We start from the raw sequence: 22979 nt of genomic DNA on the forward strand, positions 1-22979 counted from the left end.
TTCAGAATACACCTACCATTTTACTTTATAGCTATTATTGAGTTTATTTAGTTTATTTAAAAATACATGGTCTTTTTTTATCATGTTTAATAATAGAAATTGTTTTCCAGTTGCAAATAAATACGTCTATGTTCCAGATATCATTCAAAATGATGAATGTATGATTCCTTTTTTTACAATAGTAATACCATATTCTAATTGGATTTAATTCACTCCAACAATATTTCTTAAAATAACAAATTTTAGTATCTTCAAATTGCTGAAATCTAAGGCAGATAATGCACCTCTGACTGTCTATCACTGTAAATATTAATACTGTACAAAACAAAATATATGATTTATATAAGCTATAGTATAAGAATGCTACGTGTACATTTGCAGCGATACTCCATTCTTTGGTATGAGAATGTACATACTTTAGTATTAGTACATAAGATAAAATGATGTTAGAGCCATCTTAACAAGACCTTGGACTTTCAGTAGGCCGTTACTATCTATTTCTTGCGTCAAAAGAAGTTAAACATGACGCGGTTTTAAGCGAAATATACATCGATTTTGTATTCTAAGCTCAAAAACCAGACATATGTTGTTGAGTTCAAAGAGCCATGACTGAGCTGTTTGACACAACTACCCAAAGTCCAAGCTCCTGTTCCATTGTTATTGTCAGTTACTGACAGTTGTTTGACATATTATATACGTTTTGGGGGCATTAAGCAGTGTTAAGGTACAATTAAAAAAACCTTGCAACGTTATAGTTACATCACACATATTTCAACCTGCAAAAGACCACAGTATATGTCAATGTTATCTGTTTATGCCAATGACAAGTATGATTTAGATAAACTTTTACTCATTAACCTTGATTTTATTATTAACACTTAGTTTTTAAACAAATGTAACACTTCATACCTTGTTTAACTAATTAAATAAAGAATACATAGCTATTTATGCATCTTAAATTTGTTTCTTTTCAGTACCGGTACCATACCTAAAAATGATTGTGATGAAATTAAAAAAAAAAAGTTTCAATATCAAAACATGTTCTGGTATTTGGTATAGAATTTGACTGTGGTTCAACTATGGATTATCAGCAGTACTTACACCTAAGATCTTCCGTATAAAAACTTTACGATATATCATAAAAACAAAATTACGCGATACAATATCACTTCAAAGACAACCCTATGACATCTTCTGCAACGTCTTGCACCTGATCTTATCTTTGAACACAGAGCTGGCGATCTTCAGAAATTGTCACAGCAATGACAGGGCACGTATTACAAGAAGTGGTTCTCATCTGCACGTTCATCAGTTTCTTCTTCATACCAATGTCCGGAGGAGCATTCATTTCGAGTACAGGTAAAATGTTGCAAATTCATTTTGACAATCATTCAGTGAAGTAATTGAGTGGAGGTCGTGAAATAGACGGAATATAACTTTCCCCAATCAACGCAGTGGGTTGGTGTACAAAAATGTAATGTTTCTACATGTCAAGTGATTGTTTTATTTGTTATTATGTCATTTAACTTGTTAAGGTTTTTGAACGCAGATGAACGGCCAATTTTCTCAGGTTTTTGATGTAAATTTAATGCTGTTTATTGACTAGGATTATTATGCTAATATGTGCCATTGATGTTTATAATACTAGCGATGGCATATGAGATTATATCCTTTGTTTTGCAATGTTAATAGTTTTGAACGAGGAAAATTACCCTGTCAATGTGTGTGTGTGTGTTTGTAAGCACCTGAATACCACTACACTAGTATGAATACACACGTTTTATCCCACTACATTTTTTCTTCCCACTACATGCACCCGTGTAGTGGGAAGTAAAATCATTCGGAAACGTTATTTCTCATCGTACTTGATTCAAAAAATATAAAATCGGACTATGTTTGGGTTTCCGGTGTGTATGTGAATTTTTTAACACGCATCGTGGAGTCCATAAGAGTACTTTACACACTTTCCTCCATTGGATATAAATAGCGCATGCGCAATCGGAACTTCCTATTCGAAGATGGAAATAATTGTTTACAGTAAGTATCATTTTTTTTCTTCGATATCTAGATAAATCTGGTAAACGACTATAACAAGGTCAGGCATTGTCTTTCCTGTTAAGTTTTTCACTGATAAGAGAACACGAGATCTAATTTTGACATCATGCGATTGCCATATTCATAATCAAAGAAGGGATCGTAACTTATTTAGAATTAAAATGTGTCTATTTTATTTCAAGATTTATTTAATTATGGAACAGATTATTACTTATATTTTTAGGGATATATCAGTACCTTCTTAGTGGCCGAAATTCGGCCCCATTCCTAATCAAAAATAGGTGATATTACTCTCAATTTAGCGGTATTTTTTCCCAACTGGTTAACACTGAGCCTATATTTAATTCTTTTAAATAAATAATATGTATTACAAGCAAAATATGTGATCTTTTAACCTCAATTAGCAGAGCTTTTATCACAATACCTGTTTAAAAACATTCTGTAAACAATGCCAACTTTTAATCCTAATTTCCTCTATCTTTCTAAAAAATCGTAATGCTGTGTTCTGTGGAATCGTTATGCTGTTTCCACATACATGTACTTGATTGAAATTTGAGTAAAATAAAATGAAATAAGCATCATGAGTTATTTTGGATATAAATTTGATTTCAATTAGTGATATGTATTCTTTCATCAAAGGGCAGTACATATACATCAACGATTTTTTCTAGTTATTAGAATCAGATTTCTGGTAAAATACCTTTTCAATTGTACAATTTCATTAAAAATACGGATGAATTACGTTACATATATTAATACCAACAGATTAGGGAAAGTTCCTTTTAAAAAGTGATTTAGTAGGAAATACTGATTTTTATCATTAAAATGAAAAGTATGAGTTTTCTCATGGGGTTAAATTTCAAAATAAATGATATTTTACTTAAGCTAATGGTGATTATTTCTTTATATTAGTATGATCTAAGATAATTTTGGGTACAGATAATGATCCAAAAAGATTTAGAGAGTTCCCTAAGTGATTAAGTGTACAGATTGATTTTAGAACATTAAAATGAAAAGTACAGGTTTCCTCATTGGGGTCTAAGTTCAATAGGAAAGGATTTTTACTTAAACTATTGATGATTATTTCTTAACATTAGTGTAGTTTAGGATAAATTAGGGTACAAATATTGATTAAAACAGATTTAGATGGTTTCCTAAGTGAATAAGCATACTGAATTCATAACGTTTGAATTAAAATTATGGGTTTCTTCATGGGAGTCTAAGTTCAATAGAAAAGGATTTTTACTTCAACTAATGGAGATTATTTCTTAGTATTAGTGTAATTTAAGATAAATTAGGATACAAATATTGATTAAAAAAATTTAGGGGGGGGGGGTCCTAAATAAATACTATACTGATTTTAGAACGTTAAAATGAAAATTAAGGGTTTCCTTATGGAAGTCTAAGTTCAATAGGAAACGATTTTTACTTAAACTAATGAGGATTTATTCATAGTATTTGTGTAATTTAAGATAAATTAGGGTACAAATATTGATTGAAAAAGATTTAGGGGGTGTCCTAAGTGATCAAGTATACTGATTTTATAACGTTAAAATGAAAAATATGGGTTTCCTATTGGGAGTCTACATTTAACAGGAAAGGATTTAACTTACACTAATGGTGATTATTTCTTAGTATTAGTGTAATTTAGGATAAATTAGGGTACAAATATTGATTGAAAAAGATTTAAGGGGTTTCCTTAGTGATTTAGTATACTGATTTAAGAGTGTTAAAATGAAAAATATAAGTTTCCTCATTGGGGTTTAAGTTAAATAGGAAAGGATTTTTACTTAAACTAATGATGATTATTTCTTAACATTAGTGTAGTTTAGAATAAATAAGGGTACAAATATTGATTGAAAAAGATTTAGACGGTTTCCTAAGTGAATAAGTACCGGGTATACTGAATTCATAACGTTAAAATGAAAATTAATGGTTTCCTTATGGAAGTCTAAGTTTAATAGGAAAAGGTTTTTACTTAAACTAATGAGGATTAATTCATAGTATTAGTGAAATTTAAGATAAATTAGGATACAAATATTGATTGAAAAAGATTTAGGGGGTGTCCTAAGTGATCAAGTATACTGATTTTATAACGTTAAAATGAAAATTATGGGTTTCCTCATGGGATTCTAAATTTAACAGGAAAGGATTTAACTTACACTAATGGTGATTATTTCTTAGTAATGGTGTAATTTAGGATAAATTAGGGTACAAATATTGATTGAAAAAGATTTAAGGGGTTTCCTTAGTGATTTAGTATACTGATTCAAGAGCGTTAAAATAAAAAATATAAGTTTCCTCATTGGGGTATAAGTTCAATAGGAAAGGATTTTTACTTAAACTAATGATGATTATTTCTTAACATTAGTGTAGTTTAGAATAAATAAGGGTACAAATATTGATTGAAAAAGATTTAGACGGTTTCCTAAGTGAATAAGTATACTGAATTCATAACGTTAAAATGAAAATTAATGGTTTCCTTATGGAAGTCTAAGTTTAATAGGAAAAGGTTTCTACTTAAACTAATGAGGATTAATTCATAGTATTAGTGTAATTTAAGATAAATTAGGATACAAATATTGATTGAAAAAGATTTAGGGGGTGTCCTAAGTGATCAAGTATACTGATTTTATAACGTTAAAATGAAAATAATGGGTTTCCTCATGGGATTCTAAATTTAACAGGAAAGGATTTAACTTACACTAATGGTGATTATTTCTTAATATTAGTGTAATTTAGGATAAATTAGGGTACAAATATTGATTGAAAAAGATTTAAGGGGTTTCCTTAGTGATTTAGTATACTGATTTAAGAGCGTTAAAATGAAAAATATAAGTTTCCTCATTGGGGTCTAAGTTCAATAGGAAAGGATTTTTACTTAAACTAATGATGATTATTTCTTAACATTAGTGTAGTTTAGAATAAATAAGGGTACAAATATTGATTGAAAAAGATTTAGACGGTTTCCTAAGTGAATAAGTATACTGAATTCATAACGTTAAAATGAAAATTACCGGGTAATGGTTTCCTTATGGAAGTCTAAGTTTAATAGGAAAAGATTTTTATTTAAACTAATGATGATTAATTCATAGTATTAGTGTAATTTAAGATAAATTAGGGTACAAATATTGATTGAAAAAGATTTAGGGGGTGTCCTAAGTGATCAAGTATACTGATTTTATAATGTTAAAATGAAAATTATGGGTTTCCTCATGGGAGTCTTAATTTAACAGGAAAGGATTTAACTTACACTAATGGTGATTATTTCTTAGTAATGGTGTAATTTAGGATAAATTAGGGTACAAATATTGATTGAAAAAGATTTAAGGGGTTTCCTTAGTGATTTAGTATACTGATTTAAGAGTGTTAAAATGAAAAGTATGAGTTTCCTCATGGGGGTCTAAGTTCAATAGGAAAGGATTTTTATGTAACCTAATGGAGATTATTTCTTAACATTAGTGTAATTTAGGATAAATTAGGGTACAAATATTGATTGACAAAGATTTAGGGGGTGTCCTAAGTGAATAAGTATACTGAATTCATAACGTTTAAATTAAAGTTATGGGTTTCTTCATGGGAGTCTAAGTTCAATAGAAAAGGATTTTTACTCCAACTAATGGAGATTATTTCTTAGCATTAGTGTAATTGAAGATAAATTAGGATACAGATATTGATTAAAAAAATTTAGGGGGGGGGGGTTCCTAAATAAATACTATACTGATTTTAGAACATTAAAATGAAAATTAAGGGTTTCCTTATGGAAGTCTAAGTTCAATAGGAAAAGACTTTTACTTAAACTAATGAGGATTAATTCATAGTATTTGTGTAATTTAGGATAAATTAGGGTACAAATATTGATTGAAAAAGATTTAGGGGGTGTACTAAGTGATCAAGTATACTGATTTTATAACGTTAAAATAAAAAATATGGGTTTCCTATTGGGAGTCTACATTTAACAGGAAAGGATTTAACTTACACTAATGGTGATTATTTCTTAGTATTAGTGTAATTTAGGATAAATTAGGGTACAAATATTGATTGAAAAAGATTTAAGGGGTTTCCTTAGTGATTTAGTATACTGATTTAAGAGCGTTAAAATGAAAAGTATAAGTTTCCTCATTGGAGTCTAAGTCAAAAAGGAAAGGATTTTTACTTAAACTAATGATGATTATTTCTTAACATTAGTGTAGTTTAGGATAAATTAGGGTACAAATATTGATTGAAAAAGATTTAGACGGTTTCCTAAGTGAATAAGTATACTGAATTCATAACGTTAAAATGAAAATTAAGGGTTTCCTTATGGAAGTCTAAGTTTAATAGGAAAAGATTTTTACTTATTAATAAACTAATGAGGATTAATTCATAGTATTAGTGTAATTTAAGATAAATTAGGATACAAATATTGATTGAAAAAGATTTAGGGGGTGTCCTAAGTGATCAAGTATACTGATTTTATAACGTTAAAATGAAAATAATGGGTTTCCTCATGGGATTCTAAATTAAACAGGAAAGGATTTAACTTACACTAATGGTGATTATTTCTTAGTATTAGTGTAATTTAGGATAAATTAGGGTACAAATATTGATTGAAAAAGATTTAAGAGGTTTCCTAAGTGATTTAGTATACTGATTTAAGAGTGTTAAGATCAAAAGTATGAGTTTCCTCATGGGGGTCTAAGTTCAATAGGAAAGGATTTTTACTTAAACTAATAATGAATATTTCCTAGTTTTAATGTAGTTTAGGATAAATTAGGGTACAAATATTGATTGAAAAAGATTTAGGGGGTTTCCTAAGTGAATAAGTATACTGAATTCATATCGTTTAAATTAAAATTATGGGTTTCCTCATGGGAGTCCAAGTTTAATAGGAAAAGATTTTTACTTATACTAATGATGAATATTTCTTACCATTAGTGTAATTAAGGATAAATTAGGGTACAAATATTGACTGAAAAAAATTTAAGGGGTTTTCTAAGTGAAAACATACTGATTTTAGAATGTTTGAATAATAAGAATGGTTTTTCTAATGAGGTCTAAGTTCAATAGGAAAGAACTTTTACTTAAACTAATGCTGATTATTTCTAAGTGTTAATGTAGTTTAGGATAAATTAGGGTACAAATATTGATTGAAAAAGATTTTAAGGGTTTCCTAAGTGAATAAGTATACAGATTTTAGAACGTTGAAATGAAAAATATGGGTTTCCTCGAGGGAGTCCAAGTTCAATAGGAAAGAATTTTTACTTAAACAAATGATGAATATTTCTTAGCATTAGTGTAATTTAGAATAAATTAGGGTACAAATATTCACTAAAAAAAATTTAAGGGGTTTCCTAAGTAAAAACATACTGATTTTAGAACGTTAAAATAGAAAGTATGGTTTCTCTCATGGGGGTCTACGTTCAATAGGAAGGAACTTTTACTTAAACTTATGGTGAATTTTTCTAAGTGTTAATGTAGTTTAGGATATATTAGGGTACAAATATTGATTGAAACAGATTTTAGGGGTTTCCTATGTGAATAAGTAGACTGAATTCATAATGTTGAATTAAAAATATGGGTTTCCTCATGAGAGTCAAAGTTCAATAGAAAAGGATTTTTACTTAAACTAATGGTTATTATTTCTTAGTATTAGTGTAATTTAGGATAAATTAGGGTACAAATATTGATTGAAAAAGAATGAAGGGTTTCCTTAGTAATTAAGTATACTGATTTTATAACATTAAAATGAAAAGTATGAGTTTCCTCATGGGAGTCCAAGTTCAACAGGAATGGATTTTCACTTAAACCAATGATTATTTGTTCTTAGTGTTAATGTAATAAAGTATAAATTAAGGAATAAATATTGACTTAAAAATATTTAGGGGGTTTCTGAAGTGAATATTAAGTATACTGATTTTAGAACGTTAAATGAAAATTATGGGTTTCCTCATGGGACTCTAAATTTAACAGAAAAGGATTTTACCTAAACTAGTTGTGATTATTTTTTAGAATTAGTGTAATTAAAGATAAATTAGGGTACAAAAATTGATTGAAAAAGATTTTAAAGAGGTTTCCTAAGTGATTTAGTATACTGATTTAAGAGTGTTAAGATCAAAAGTATGAGTTTCCTCATGGGGGTCTAAGTTCAACAGGAAAGGATTTTTACTTAAACTAATGGTTATTTTTTCTTAGTATTAGTGTAATTAAGGATAAATTAGGGTACAAATATTGATTGAAAATGATTTAAAGGGTTTCCTTAGTGATTTAGTTTACTGATTTTATAACCTTAAAATGAAAAGAATGATTTTCCTCATGGGTGAGTAAGTTTAATAGGAAAGGATTTTTACTTAAACTAATGGTAATTATTACATAGTATTTGTGTAATTTAGGATAAATAAGGGTACACATATTGATTTAAATAAATTTAGGGAGTTTTCTAAGTGATCAAGTATTCTGAATTTATAGCATATAAATTTACTCATGGGGGTCTAAGTTCTAGTAGGAAAGAATTTTTACTTAAACTTATGGTGAATATTTCTTAGTGTTAATGTAATTTAAGATAAATCAGGGTAGAAGTAAAAATCCAAGAATATTTATTAGGTTTTTGGAGTGAATAAGTAAACTGAATTTTTAACGTTGAAATGAAAATCATGGGTTTCCTCATGGAGGTCTATTTAGTTCAATAGGAAAGGATTTTTATTTAAACTATAATGGTGATATAGGTTTTTTTTTAAATAATCAATTACATGTACATAATATCTACTGATTTTTTCAAGTTAAAAGCAAAAGATATTGGTTTCCTCATGGGGGTCCAATACTATACAAAAGGATTATTTTATATACTCACGGTGATTATTTCGTTGCATTAGTGAACTCAACATGTAACCGATATTATTATTCTTTTTTACATTTTCTTTTAGAGACTCTCAAAACCAAAAATTTTGTTTGCAAATAGTGACTGATGTGTGCCTTATGATGTAGATCTTGGATATTGTGCTTTTCCAGGTAATGAACAATTTTTTTTTCTTATTGTAAACAAACACATGCTTAAGAGAGAGAGAGAGAGAGAGAGAGAGAGAGAGAGAGAGAGAGAGAGAGAGAGAGAGAGAGAGAGAGAGAGAGAATTAGATTGAAGGGGAGAAATAGTGAGATGACTTAATACAGCTTATTTGTATAAATGAAGTAATTTTTTTTATTTAGATATTTTACCTGAATGTCACTACATGCGTGTAAATAACTAAATGTGATGTCAATTTGAAAGAGAAAGAGAGAAGTCGATAGACACTAAGTTTGATTTAAAGGAATTAGATTGGAAGGGATAGAGGAAAAGAGAGAGAGAGGAATTATTGAAAAAAAAAATGAAGCATTTTTTCTATTTAGATATAATACATGAATGTCACTACATATGTGTAAATAACTAAATGTAATGTCTATTTGAAAAAAGTCAGAAAACTTGATAGAAAATAAGAAACAAAGGAATTCGATTGGAAGGGAGAGAGGAAGTGAGAGGACTTATTACAACTTTTTGTTTAAAGTGAGGCAATTTTTTTCTATGGAGATACTTTATCTGAATGTCACTACGTGTGTGTAAATAACTAAATGTTATGTCAATTTGAAAAAGAGAGACAGATAACTTAATAGAAAATATGAGTAAAAACATCAGATTGGAAGGGAGAGAAGAAGATAGAGGACATGTTTTTTTGTTCAAATGAAGCAATTTTTTTCTTTAAAAATGTTTGCCTGAATGTCACCACATGAGTGTAAATAACTAAATGTGGTGTTAATTTGAGAGAGAGAGAGAGAGAGAGAGAGAGAGAGAGAGAGATTAATAGAAAATAAGAGAGAAAGAAATCAGTTTGGTAAAGAGAGAGAGATAGATAGAGGATGTATTAAAACATTTTATTCAAATGAAGCAATTTTTTTTTGGCATTTTTAGCCTGAATGTCACTACATGAGTGTAAATTACTAAATGTGATGTTGATATGAAAAAGAGAGAGAGAAAGAGAGAGATGTCAATAAGAAATAGAAGATAAAAATGTCAGAGTGGAGGGGAGAAAGGAAGTGAGATGACTTAGTTGATAGAATTAGATCAAAAGGGAGAGAGGAAGAGAGGGGAATTATTAACATTTTGTTTAAACAAAGCATGTTTTTCAATTTAGATACTTTACCTGAATGTCACTACATGTGTGTAAATAACTAAATGTGATGTCTTTTTGAAAAAAGTCAGAGAAATAGATATAAATTTAGAGATAAAGGAATTAGATCGAAAGGGAGAGAAGAAGTGAGAGGACTTATTACAACTTTTTGTTTAAGTGAAGCAATTTTTTTTATGGAGATACTTTACCTGAATGTCACTACATGTGTGTTAATAACTAAATGGAATGGCAATTTGAGAGAGAGAGAGAGAGAGAGAGAGAGAGAGAGAGAGAGAGAGAGAGAGAGAGATAAGAGAGAAAGAAATCAGTGTGGTAAAGAGAGAGAGATAGATAAGAGGATGTATTAAAACATTTTATTCAAATGAAGCAATTTTTTTCTTTTGGCATTTTTAGCCTGAATGTCACTACATGAGTGTAAATTACTAAATGTGATGTTAATATGAAAAAGAGAGAGAGAAAGAGAGAGATGTCAATAAGAAATAGAAGATAAAAATGTCAGAGTGGAGGGGAGAAAGGAAGTGAGATGACTTAATACAACTTTTTTGTATAAATGAAATAATTTTTCTATTTAGATACTTTACCTGAATGTCACTACACACGTGTAAATAACTAAATGTGATGTCAATTTGAAAGAGAGAGAGAGAAGTTAATAGACACTAAGTTAGATTTAAAGGAATTAGATCAAAAGGGAGAGAGGAAGAGAGAGGAATTATTAACATTTTGTTTAAACAAAGCATGTTTTTCAATTTAGATATTTACCTGAATGTCAGTACATGTGTTTAAATAACTAAATGTGATGACTTTTTTCTGATGACTTTTTGAAAAAAGTCAGAGAAATAGATATAAATTTAGAGATAAAGGAGTTAGATCGAAAGGGAGAGAGGAAGTGAGAGGACTTATTACAACTTTTTCTTCAAAGGAGGTAATTTTTTGTTGTTTATTGAGAGACTTTACCTGAATGTCACTACATGTGTGTTAATAACTAAATGGAATGGCAATTTGAGAGAGAGAGAGAGAGAGAGAGAGAGAGAGAGAGAGAGAGAGAGAGAGAGAGAGAGAGAGAGAGAGAGATATTAATAGAAAATAAGAGAGAAAGAAATCAGTTTGGTAAAGAGAGAGAGATAGATAGAGGATGTATTAAAACATTTTATTCAAATGAAGCAATTTTTTTCTTTTGGCATTTTTAGCCTGAATGTCACTACATGAGTGTTAATTACTAAATGTGATGTTAATATGAAAAAGAGAGAGAGAAAGAGAGAGATGTCAATAAGAAATAGAAGATAAAAATGTCAGAGTGGAGGGGAGAAAGGAAGTGAGATGACTTAATACAACTTTTTTGTATAAATGAAATAATTTTTCTATTTAGATACTTTACCTGAATGTCACTACACACGTGTAAATAACTAAATGTGATGTCAATTTGAAAGAGAGAGAGAGAAGTTAATAGACACTAAGTTAGATTTAAAGGAATTAGATCAAAAGGGAGAGAGGAAGAGAGAGGAATTATTAACATTTTGTTTAAACAAAGCATGTTTTTCAATTTAGATATTTACCTGAATGTCAGTACATGTGTTTAAATAACTAAATGTGATGACTTTTTTCTGATGACTTTTTGAAAAAAGTCAGAGAAATAGATATAAATTTAGAGATAAAGGAGTTAGATCGAAAGGGAGAGAGGAAGTGAGAGGACTTATTACAACTTTTTCTTCAAAGGAGGTAATTTTTTGTTGTTTATTGAGAGACTTTACCTGAATGTCACTACATGTGTGTTAATAACTAAATGGAATGGCAATTTGAGAGAGAGAGAGAGAGAGAGAGAGAGAGAGAGAGAGAGAGAGAGAGAGAGAGAGAGAGAGAGAGAGAGAGAGATTAATAGAAAATAAGAGAGAAAGAAATCAGTTTGGTAAAGAGAGAGAGATAGATAGAGGATGTATTAAAACATTTTATTCAAATGAAGCAATTTTTTTCTTTTGGCATTTTTAGCCTGAATGTCACTACATGAGTGTTAATTACTAAATGTGATGTTAATATGAAAAAGAGAGAGAGAAAGAGAGAGATGTCAATAAGAAATAGAAGATAAAAATGTCAGAGTGGAGGGGAGAAAGGAAGTGAGATGACTTAATACAACTTTTTTGTATAAATGAAATAATTTTTCTATTTAGATACTTTACCTGAATGTCACTACACACGTGTAAATAACTAAATGTGATGTCAATTTGAAAGAGAGAGAGAGAAGTTAATAGACACTAAGTTAGATTTAAAGGAATTAGATCAAAAGGGAGAGAGGAAGAGAGAGGAATTATTAACATTTTGTTTAAACAAAGCATGTTTTTCAATTTAGATATTTACCTGAATGTCAGTACATGTGTTTAAATAACTAAATGTGATGACTTTTTTCTGATGACTTTTTGAAAAAAGTCAGAGAAATAGATATAAATTTAGAGATAAAGGAGTTAGATCGAAAGGGAGAGAGGAAGTGAGAGGACTTATTACAACTTTTTCTTCAAAGGAGGTAATTTTTTGTTGTTTATTGAGAGACTTTACCTGAATGTCACTACATGTGTGTTAATAACTAAATGTAATGTCAATTGGAAAATAGAGAGAGAATTTAATTGAAAATAAGAGAGAAAGAAATCAGTTCGGTAGAGAAAGAGAAAGATAGAGTATGTATCAAAACTTTTTGTTCAAATGAAGCAATTTTTTTGCCTGAATATCACCACATGAGTGTAAATTACTAAATGTGATGTTAATATGAGAGAGAGAGAGAGAGAGAGAGAGAGAGAGAGAGAGAGAGAGAGAGAGAGAGAGAGAGAGAGAGAGAGAGAGAGAACAAAAGGAAATAGAAGATAAAGAAATCAGCTTAGGTGAAAGATAGGAAGTGATACTTAATACAACTTTTTTGTATAAATGAAATAATTTTTCTATTTAGATACTTTACCTGAATGTCACTACACGCATGTAAATAACTAAATGTGATGTCAATTTGAGAGAGAGAAAGAGAGAGAGAGAGAGTGAGAGAGACTAAGTTAGATTTAAAGGCATTAGATCAAAAGGGAGAGAGGAAGAGAGAGGAATTATAAAATTTTGTTTAAATAAAACATGTTTTTTAATTTAGATATTTTACCTGAATGTCACTACATGTGTGTAAATAACGACATGTGATGTCTGTTTGAAAAAGTGAGAGAAATTGATAGAAATTAAGAGATAAAGGAATTAGATCGAAAGGGAGAGAGGAAGTGGGAGGACTTATTACAGCTTTTTCTTCAAAGGAGGCAATTTCTTTTTTATTTATTGAGGTACTTTACCTGAATGTCACTACGTGTGTGTAAATAATGAAAAGTAATGTTCATTTAAAAGAGAGAAAGAAGTTGATAGAAAATAAGTTAAAGATAAAGAAATTAAAGCGGAAGAGAGAGAGGAAGTAAGAGGACTTATTAAAACGTTTTGTTTAAATCAAGGGATTTTTGTTCTATTGAGATACTTTACCTGAATGTCACTACATGTGTGTAAATAACTAAATGTGATGGCAATTAGAGAGAGAGAGAGAGAGAGAGAGAGAGAGAGAGAGAGAGAGAGAGAGAGAGAGAGAGAGAAGAGAGAGAGAGAGAGAGAAAGAGAGAGAGAGAAAGAGAGAGAGAGAGAGAGAAATCAGTGAAATTGATAGAAACAAAGTTAGAGACCAAGACATTTTTGCAGAAGGTAGAGAGGGAGTGAGGGGACTTATAAAAGAAATGTGTTCAAATGAGAGAGAGAGAGAGAGAGAGAGAGAGAGAGAGAGAGAGAGAGAGAGAGAGAGAGAATGTAGAACATAATAACAGCTACAATATTTGAACACTTTTATAAAGGTCAATTATACATTTCTAAAAACTTCCTTGTATAACAAAACATAACCCTTTTTTATAAAGAGTAAAAAAAAGTAAACAAAATGTTTTTTTTATGTTCATTGTTGTCTTATGCTTTCAGGAAAAATATCCAAGCTACATGAGGTTTCCTGAGAAAAGTGTTATGATAAAGTCTAAGATTATACATATTAAGGTAAATGTATAAATTAAATGTTCTTTCTTAAAAAGAAATATGCACGAGAGAGAGAGAGAGAGAGAGAGATTATTATCTATATTATATTATATTATTTATATATATGTCATAGAGTGTAGATACGATGCCCCTGTGAACTGAGTTAAGGCATTAAAAAAATTGAGAGATAGGGAAAAGTTAAAATAGAGAGAGAGGGAGATAGTGTGTGAATTTAAAGTTTAAAGTGAATTTTTAACTTAATGCCTCTACATGTGTTTTTCATTGATAGTTATGAGAGAGAGGGACAGAGAGAGAGAAAGAGAAAGATAGATAGATAGATAGATAGATAGATAGATAGATAGATAGATAGATAGATAGATAGATAGATAGATAGATAGATAGATAGATAGAGAGAGAGTGTGAGTAGTGATACCTTTTAGTATTGCATAAAATCTGAAAAAAGTACACTTAAAAGCCTTGCTCTACAGAGATGAAACACATTCTCAGAATTTTTATTTTGACAAGTATTTTTGTGTTGCAGCACCAGTGTTCAGACAAAGGTTAACTTCCTAGATAGACGGTTGAGGACCAATAGTGTCAACGGAAAAAAATCTACGCCATGAATATTGCTTTAACCAATACTGGTTTAGAAATGAAAATGAAATTCTGGTACAATTTTTATTGATCGTGTGGTTTCATGTATTCTCCCAAAATGATGATATGAGAGAATCAATACACTTTTTACGTGTACATGTACGTGTAAATTCAGTAGCATTGAAAGTTGGGTTACACAATGTACATATTTTGCTGTTTTAATGTTCCTAAACGATCATATTGCCTTGTTCATATTAATATTTAGATGTTTTAGTAATACTCAATAAAAAGTCAGAGTCTAATGTTATGTCTTAATTACTTTCATAATCATTGATATTCATTTTTATTTAATGTATCAACATCTCTACGTCAAAAAAATACATGCGCGGATCCAAAAAAAACTTCAGGGGTGTCGGACGGTTATTTGAGTTTGTCCGGAGGGGAGGGGGGGGGGGTCCCAGGCATATTTTTGGTAATTTTATAACGTAATTTAAAGAAATTTGAATTTTGCAAGGGGGGGGGGGGGTCCAGACCCCCCTGACCTCCATCTAGATCCTAGCATGAAATAAGCTTAGCTAATGCATGATCTTGTTTTTGTATATGCCTTGCAATATTATGTAGAAATAATCCATGTGATTGAGCATTTTGGTGTGAATAATTGCATGAATTTTTATATCATAATCTGTAATTTTACCATTAAAACTAGTGTTCTACTCAGTAGTTGTGCCGTCAATCTGTCTTTAAATAACCATACAGCTTTGGCTGAAAATGAAAGATGATGGATGCTTATATATGCGTGTGATATACATGTACATGTAGGTAGAAGTGGCCTGTGATAGGATTTCTCTTTCAATAACTAAACTGCCACGGTCCATTAGTTGTTCTAATAACAACATTCGGTTTTAGCTATTCAAAAATTAAAAAAATAATTGAAAAACAAATAATTGGGTTTATTCAAAGATTTATAGGTTTGTTACATGCACCTTGAAATATTTCGCACTTTGAAAATAAATCAAAGTGTGTTACTAGTAATTTTGGAACCAGTTAAACGCGCTTTTAATTTTTTTTCAAAGTGCGTTGATATCGTCGATATTTTAAAAAACTGTTCAGAATTTGGTCCAAATAATTGATACTTTTATTGATATACAATAACTGATTGTTTTAACCTTGGTTTGATATTGTTTAGCTCAATGGGATATATTTAAAAAAAAAGAACCCAATGCATTCTCGGCTTACTTTATAAACAGTTCTCGATTAGAATTTTTTTCTCATAAGCTTCCGTAGTTTGACAGTTTACACAAGAACAAATCAGGAGTTTTAAATTATCCAAATATGACATAAACTGCATCGCGTAGCAATTGCCTTTTCCTTTTTTGTCTATGCAGCAAAATTAATGTACTTCTTATCTGATACATTGGGCAACCTTCTTCCTGAAATCAATTACTAGTAAATGATGCACTGGTAATTGACCTGTACGTATGATTGGTTAACCCACACCCACCCCCGTTCTCAAAGACGGTTAATGAGATTTACTAGTGTTAACAATTCATCATACTATCAGCAAATTAGAAATTCAATTCCAGGTTTTTTTATTTTGACATATTTTTTCGAAGTTCGTTAAGTGTTTCGATAATAAAAAATGTTGAAGTTCCTTCATAACGCACTTTGAAATTTTTTTTTTTCAAACTGTGTTTGCTTAGTCCTAAGTATAACGCGTTTTAATTTTTTAAGTGTGTACTTTTCTCAAAGTGCGTTGCCACATACGTTATTTAAAATCCACTATAAATCACAAAACTTGTGTGCTATAATTCTTTAGAAACTGTACAAAGAATGTATGGTGTATCAAATCATTTGATAATGAGAAGATGGGACAAATAAGTAAAATTAATGTAAGTAGTCAGTTTCATGTGTGTATTTCAAACCTGACAATGTAGTGAGAATCATGTGTGTCTAACTGGTGGGTCACGTGGTCTGATGTAGTGGAGTTCAGGGGGAAACCCAAATTTTTAATATAATGAATTTACGAATTATCAGCCCCCTAGGCTAATAAGAGTAGACAGTCTTTTGTAAATTTGCTCAAAGTTTTTCTTCACGACCCTTAGAAAATAGTGTAGTGACTTTCTGGTGAAAAGTCATATGTAGTGAGTTTCATGTCTTTACGAGTATGTGTGTGTGTGTGTGTGTGTGTGTGTCTGGTTTATATATACGTTGCTTTTAATAGTGCCTTTATTTACTCAATAAATGACCTTTTTACCTTTATATGAGTTGCAGTATTTTTTCCACTGCAGGTTGACATGAATTTTGTTCGGGTTCGATGCAATCGAGCATTCTGGAATAAATGTCTGTACTATTTAACCAAATGTTCTTGTGTGTGTTTAAATTAAATGTTCACAGAATTAAGTGACAAGACTTGGGCAGTTTATTGTGGCAAACGGAGTAAAGGTGAAAAAAGGTAGCTGTATTTTTTTGTTAGATAATTATTTGTCAAACTTTATATAGCGGCTTGAAAAAAAGATGGGTATTTGATAGAGCAAATACTCTTATAAACTATAGTTTCTCCCCATTAAAATATATATTTTAATCATAAAATAAAAAAGATTAAATTCTAAGTATACATAATGTAAAGTGAGTTTGAAAATGTTCATTGACACTATATATGGTGTGAGCCAAAAATGGCCCCCTTAAATGAACATCGTCAGTTTACTGTAATTGTTTTTTTTTATTTGTACAGATATACATTTGACATTTTTTCATAATTTTTATTGTGATTTAAGTGTCCAAAATTTAAAAATATGACATCATAAAGTTAACTTTTTCCCGTCATTTTTGCAAATTTAGCATAAGCGCCGAGTGCTTGAACAAACAAAACATTTCATCAAAGATGTATCTCTCCAGTACTTATATACGTGACAATTAGTTCGTTCTTGTTCAAAGAGTTGCTGTATATTTCCCATTCGAAAAAAGATATGAAAAATGTAAATTTTTGCCTAATTTTGATCGAAGTCTAAAAATAGCGTCACTTCTGACGTCATATACTGCCAGTGAGTGCATATAAATAAAATTAATAAGTAGATGAAAAACATATTCTATATCAACTCTTTTAAAATATAGCACAACAAATTATAAACCTGAAACACTTTAAAAAGTGGCGAATTATGGGGGCCAAATTTAACTCATATCATATGTAGTTCTTTGCCTAAATTTTGGCAGTGTCGAACCTTTGTTCAAACTGTAGTTTTTTAACGTTACCTTTGGTCTGGTGGTCTAACCACTGAGCCTTTTTTTAAAATTAACCATGCATCGGACACATACCTTGGATCGGACAGCTTTGTTTATAAATATACAAATAAATGTGCATGCGCTCATGTGTTGTTTCGTATATTCCTGAATTAGAACAAATGAACTTTATCATTATTAAGAATTTGACAGTCACATTGTCAAAGAAATAGCAATATAACGTTAGGCATCGTAAAATGACGTCAAATACGCCATTATTGAAAATTTAGTTACGAAGATTTTACACTAAAGCATTATTTGAATGTTGTGCGTTTGATTGTGAATTAGTGAAAATGCACTCTCTGCGTAAAATAATTAGAAAGAAGTAAATTTTGAAACAAAATTTGATTAAAATAAGTCCAAGAAATTTGAACAATTAATGTCAAGGTCATTTTTGCACCATATGTTCATTTCACCATGGATCGGACACAAATTAACCATGCATCGGACAGTTTTTACTGAATGATTTCTTCTAATAATACGGAGATTATGTGCCCATTCCTTGTGATATACTTTAAATGTGAAGTAAAATAAAAATTTAAAAAATAATTGATACAAACATTTTCCTCGGACCACTTAAAAATCGAGTTTTACGGACACAACCTTTTTAGTCCAAAATTCCTGTAGGAGCTGGCACGATAAAGAACCCCTTATGATAAATATTCCTTTAAACAGAAGCACTAGTCTAAATTCCTATATGTAGATTTGAGGATTTACATTAAAAGAAATCTGATTAGCATTTGAATAAATTAATTTTTCCGAACCTTTGTATTTTTGCATTAAAACCAGAAAATGTTGTTATGTTTAATCTCTTCTGTACTGCTATATCTGTCCGATGCTTGGTAAATATTGTCCGATCCATGGTGAAATAGTTCAACACTTCAATAATTTGCTTTATTTTCTACATTTTTAACAATTTCACAATTTTTTCTCCAATAATTAAGCAAGGGGAAAACCTGTAACTTTTAAAACAAGTTTTATTTATTGTTTAAACAAACAGAACCGCCAGCATCTGATATTTAACTGAACACTTCTATATAGCCTTAAAAATGGACTGACGTTATTGTTTTGCAACTTGAAGAAATTTAATACATATGGAAAATCGTTGGCGCACTATTAATTTTAGCGCTCAGAGGCAGTTGCGCCAAAGGCGCTAAAATTTGTAGTGCGCCATATTTTCTCGTTTTACAGTATTTGGACGATATTTGATGCGTGAACAAAGAGAAAAATCCAAAGGTGTCCGATGCATTGTGAAATCACATCACCCTACTCTTAAATGTCATATATACGGAAGCTTATTGAGGCCAGTTCAGTAAATATATTACATGTAATTTATATTGCATTAAATCGCAATACATGTAGTTTTAATACAATCTTTTGCGTTTATTCGCAATGCATTTTGCGTTTAAACGCAAAAGATTGCGATAAAACGCAATAACTATTGTGATTTAACGCAAAGTGGATTGCTTTTAAGCGCAAAGTTTTGAGTTTAAACGCAAAGTATTGCGTTAAATCGCAAAATTATTGGGTTTAAATGCAAAAAAATGGCTTTTAAACGCTAAGCTTTTATTGCGTTTATATGCAATATATTTTGCGAATAAACGCAAAAGTTTTTGCGATTAAAAGCAATAATTTTGCGATAAAATGCAATGGTTTTGCGATTAAACGCTATGATTTTTGCGTTAAGTCGCAATTTATTCATTTGCTTATACACTTAGTGTATGTACCAAGTCCTTGATTTGATGACAACACTTGACACATGACAAAGACTCAATTTCTGTTTTTCACTTGGATTAATTTATAATGAAATGGTAAGTTGTCATAACTTGAAAGCATCGGGCTCTTCTAAGCAAATGTATGCTGAAAAAGGATCGCACTATATATACAAGAGAAAAAATAAGTCTTTGCTTATACTGTATTTGTTTCCAAATTCTTCCTCAAAGACGGCATGCAAAATGGCTACTAATGTATGCACAAGTGATGTTTGCTTGCCGGATACTTGGTATCTAGACTGTGAAAAACAGTTGAATTGAAAAAACGGAAAAGATTCCTACGCAAAGAGCATAATGTTAAGGGGCCTTTTTAATGGAGGCATATCGATTCGTGTGACAAATTAAAACAAATTGAACTTGCACAAACCGTTGCATTGATGGCTATATATACTATGAAAATTTATTGTCTCCAAGATATTACCAAATTGAATAGGTGATAACACCTTTTCAAAAAGTAAAATCATCTATTTGAATAGGTGATTTCATCTATTTAAATAGGTGATTTCATCTATTCAAACTCAAAGAGTGATACATGTATCATTTTTTTTCAAATATGTGATATTCCTTGTTCAAATCACAAGATAAAAGGTGATTGATAGGTGATAAAACCTATTCTAATAAATGCTATCACTTTTTGGATAGGTGATATCACTAATTCAAATCAGTGATATACATATATGAAACAATTACAATAAATGCCAAATCAGTCCGTCATATTGAATAAACATTTTCACTTTCATTTGACAACGATAAAATAAAGCCTTATGGATGGCATTTATACAGTGTATGTGCGAACTATTTGATTTTATTGAATAATTAAGATTCGATTTATCAGAAACAATATGAAAAAACCATTAGAAATAGAGGAGAAAGCACGACAAGAAAAGCGATAAATGTCTAACATTACGTTTGATGGACAGATTGACGGATGATTGTGGCATAACATTAGTTTGTCCTAACAACATAAACCTCTTCTTTTGGTCGGAATAAAAAAAGTCGTGTTCAAATTAAAAAACAGCTTTGCAAAAAAACGCAATAACTATTGCGTTTAAACCCAATACCTTTTGCGACTAAACACAACGACTATTGCGTTTAATCGCAAAATTATTGCGTTGAATTGCAAAAATGTTTGCGTTTATTCGCAAACATTATTGCGTTTAAACGCAATATTAGCTTTGCGTTTAAACGCAATAATTTTTTACGTTTAAAATTTAATCGCAATTTTTTGCGTTTAAACTTATTGCAATTTAACGCAAAAGATTGCGATTAAACGCAATAGTTATTGCGCTTAAACGCAAAAGAAATTGTTGTTTCTGCTAAGCTGGCCTCAATGAGCTTCCGTACATATACGACTCTAGCGCTTGTAAAACAATGTTTTGAAAGAAAATTTGATTCCTTCTCTTGGTTGCCACCTCTAGACAAATCAGATGTGGATGAGACATTTGAAGAAGTGCTTTGCCCGGATCTAGGCTTACTAGACTGACGTCAAGAGATAGCCACGGCTACAAGAGCATACTCGATTTGCCGAGGGTATCTGATGTAATCTGAATGGATGTCTAGCCCACATAATATAGATCTACATCCCACATAGGACAGAATGAATTTTCATTCGAAAAGCGAATGATCGCGTATGGAGGATGCGAGTGGTCATTTCAGAAAAGTTTTGAGCTCCATTGTTGCTTGAGCTTAACGTAAAAAAGTAGGAGTGTTGTGTATTTATATATCGTTCAGACTGACGTACAAAATATACTATCGAGCTTCATGGAATTGATGCCGGAGCCTCGCGTTTTGTTTTTGTTTTGTTTGTGTGTGTGTGTGTGTTTAAGTTAAAGATACTACAATACGTGTTTTAGTTTTACTGTATTAAGGAAGTGTCATATACAACCTCTGTTTTATGTTGAATGTTTCAGGTCCGTGTCCACATGGATATAAAGAGGGTGACACCTGGTCGGCCGGGATCAGATGTGGAGGGTGTAGCTGTCATGCCAATGGCTGGAACTGTGTGACGTAAGCTTTATTAATTAGTTAAATAGTTTAGGTCTAAAGTTTCCATGTACGATTAAAAATTTGCAATTGTAACCCATTATGAAACAGGTTATATCGCAAAAATGTGTTGTTTATCTCTATAGCGCTACTCTACAGACCCAAAGGTCCCGAGTTCGAATACTGCATGGACTTTTCTTTCCATGAATAGCAGTAAAATTTTAAAAGATTATTTTATTCCCAAAATTGATTTTTTTTTTGTCATTTTCAAGTCGAATACAATCTTATGCTAGAAATTTATATTTTTTAAGTAATTTAGAAGTTCGGGCTCGTGTACAGAACTTTTTTTTAAAGGTGTGAAGAACCCTTTAATTATCGGGCTTGTCGACCGCAGATCGGGAGTTCAATTCTTTCTGGTGCTTTTGTTCACATTTACTTAATTAAATTTTGAATGATCAAAATCATTTCTCTAAAAGTGAGTGTTATTTCGCCTATTTGACTGATATACTTTTTTGTATGATCTCAATCAAGTAATTTTCTGCTGATTTTATAAACTATTTCAAGGTGTAGTGAGTTACCTTAAAATAAAAAATCTTTACATGAGTAAATACCGGTAATATCGACACATAGGCATCTAATTAAGGATCAACATTAACCATGTTATCATGAAACCCGCCGGAATTACATGTGCTAATGTCTTCATGGAGAGAATCACTCAAGATTCAGGGTTAAAGTATCCCTCTTAACGTTTTACTGATGTGGCAAATCTATGTCAAGTCTATAGGTATTTTTTTTCAGGTGTGCAAGGTCAGATCTAGGGTTACGTGTTGACTGTTACGAAATCTATAATCCAAATGCGTCATTCCCAGACTGTTGCCCCACTAGAGTCTGTAAGGGATACGAGAATTTCAACCAAACTCAACTCGACCTCTTTGGCAAATAGGAAGTCTTTATAGTCGGATCTACTCAAGTATTATGCAATAAAGCATTAAATTAATTTGGGTTCTTCTCTAAATACTAGTAACATTTTCCCCTCATCTTTTTACAGTTTACAAACGTATAGTCTTGAACATTTAGACATCTTCTCATTTAAAGTAAAAATTTTGAGGACATCAATGTAGTTGTCACGTGGCCAGTTAGCTACACG

General features: G+C 30.6%; 1 protein-coding gene and 1 long non-coding RNA gene across 2 annotated transcripts; both read left to right on the plus strand.

Annotated features, from left to right (window-relative positions):
- The first annotated feature begins 1075 nt into the window (after positions 1–1075).
- Positions 1076–22829, plus strand: LOC128191147 (uncharacterized). The gene is made up of 3 exons (XM_052863209.1): positions 1076–1359; positions 21760–21856; positions 22631–22829. The coding sequence occupies exons 1-3, from the start codon at positions 1263–1265 to the stop codon at positions 22773–22775; spliced, it is 339 nt and encodes a 112-aa protein (XP_052719169.1). The 5' UTR covers positions 1076–1262; the 3' UTR covers positions 22776–22829.
- Positions 1730–15224, plus strand: LOC128191148 (uncharacterized). Its single transcript, XR_008244417.1, has 4 exons — positions 1730–2037; positions 8958–9042; positions 14157–14228; positions 14749–15224. It is a non-coding gene; the product is annotated as an uncharacterized LOC128191148 (long non-coding RNA).
- Positions 22830–22979: the final 150 nt, after the last annotated feature.

This window comes from Crassostrea angulata, chromosome 7, assembly GCF_025612915.1.
Source record: "Crassostrea angulata isolate pt1a10 chromosome 7, ASM2561291v2, whole genome shotgun sequence".
Taxonomy (NCBI): domain Eukaryota; kingdom Metazoa; phylum Mollusca; class Bivalvia; order Ostreida; family Ostreidae; genus Magallana; species Magallana angulata.

Excerpts from the sequence above, each read along its gene's own strand:
- LOC128191147 (XM_052863209.1), top strand. The coding sequence starts at position 1,263 with ATGACAGGGCACGTATTACAAGAAGTGGTTCTCATCTGCACGTTCATC. Across the intron at positions 1,360-21,759 it reads AGCATTCATTTCGAGTACAG|GTCCGTGTCCACATGGATAT; the intron begins GTAAAATGTTGC and ends TGAATGTTTCAG. Across the intron at positions 21,857-22,630 it reads AATGGCTGGAACTGTGTGAC|GTGTGCAAGGTCAGATCTAG; the intron begins GTAAGCTTTATT and ends ATTTTTTTTCAG.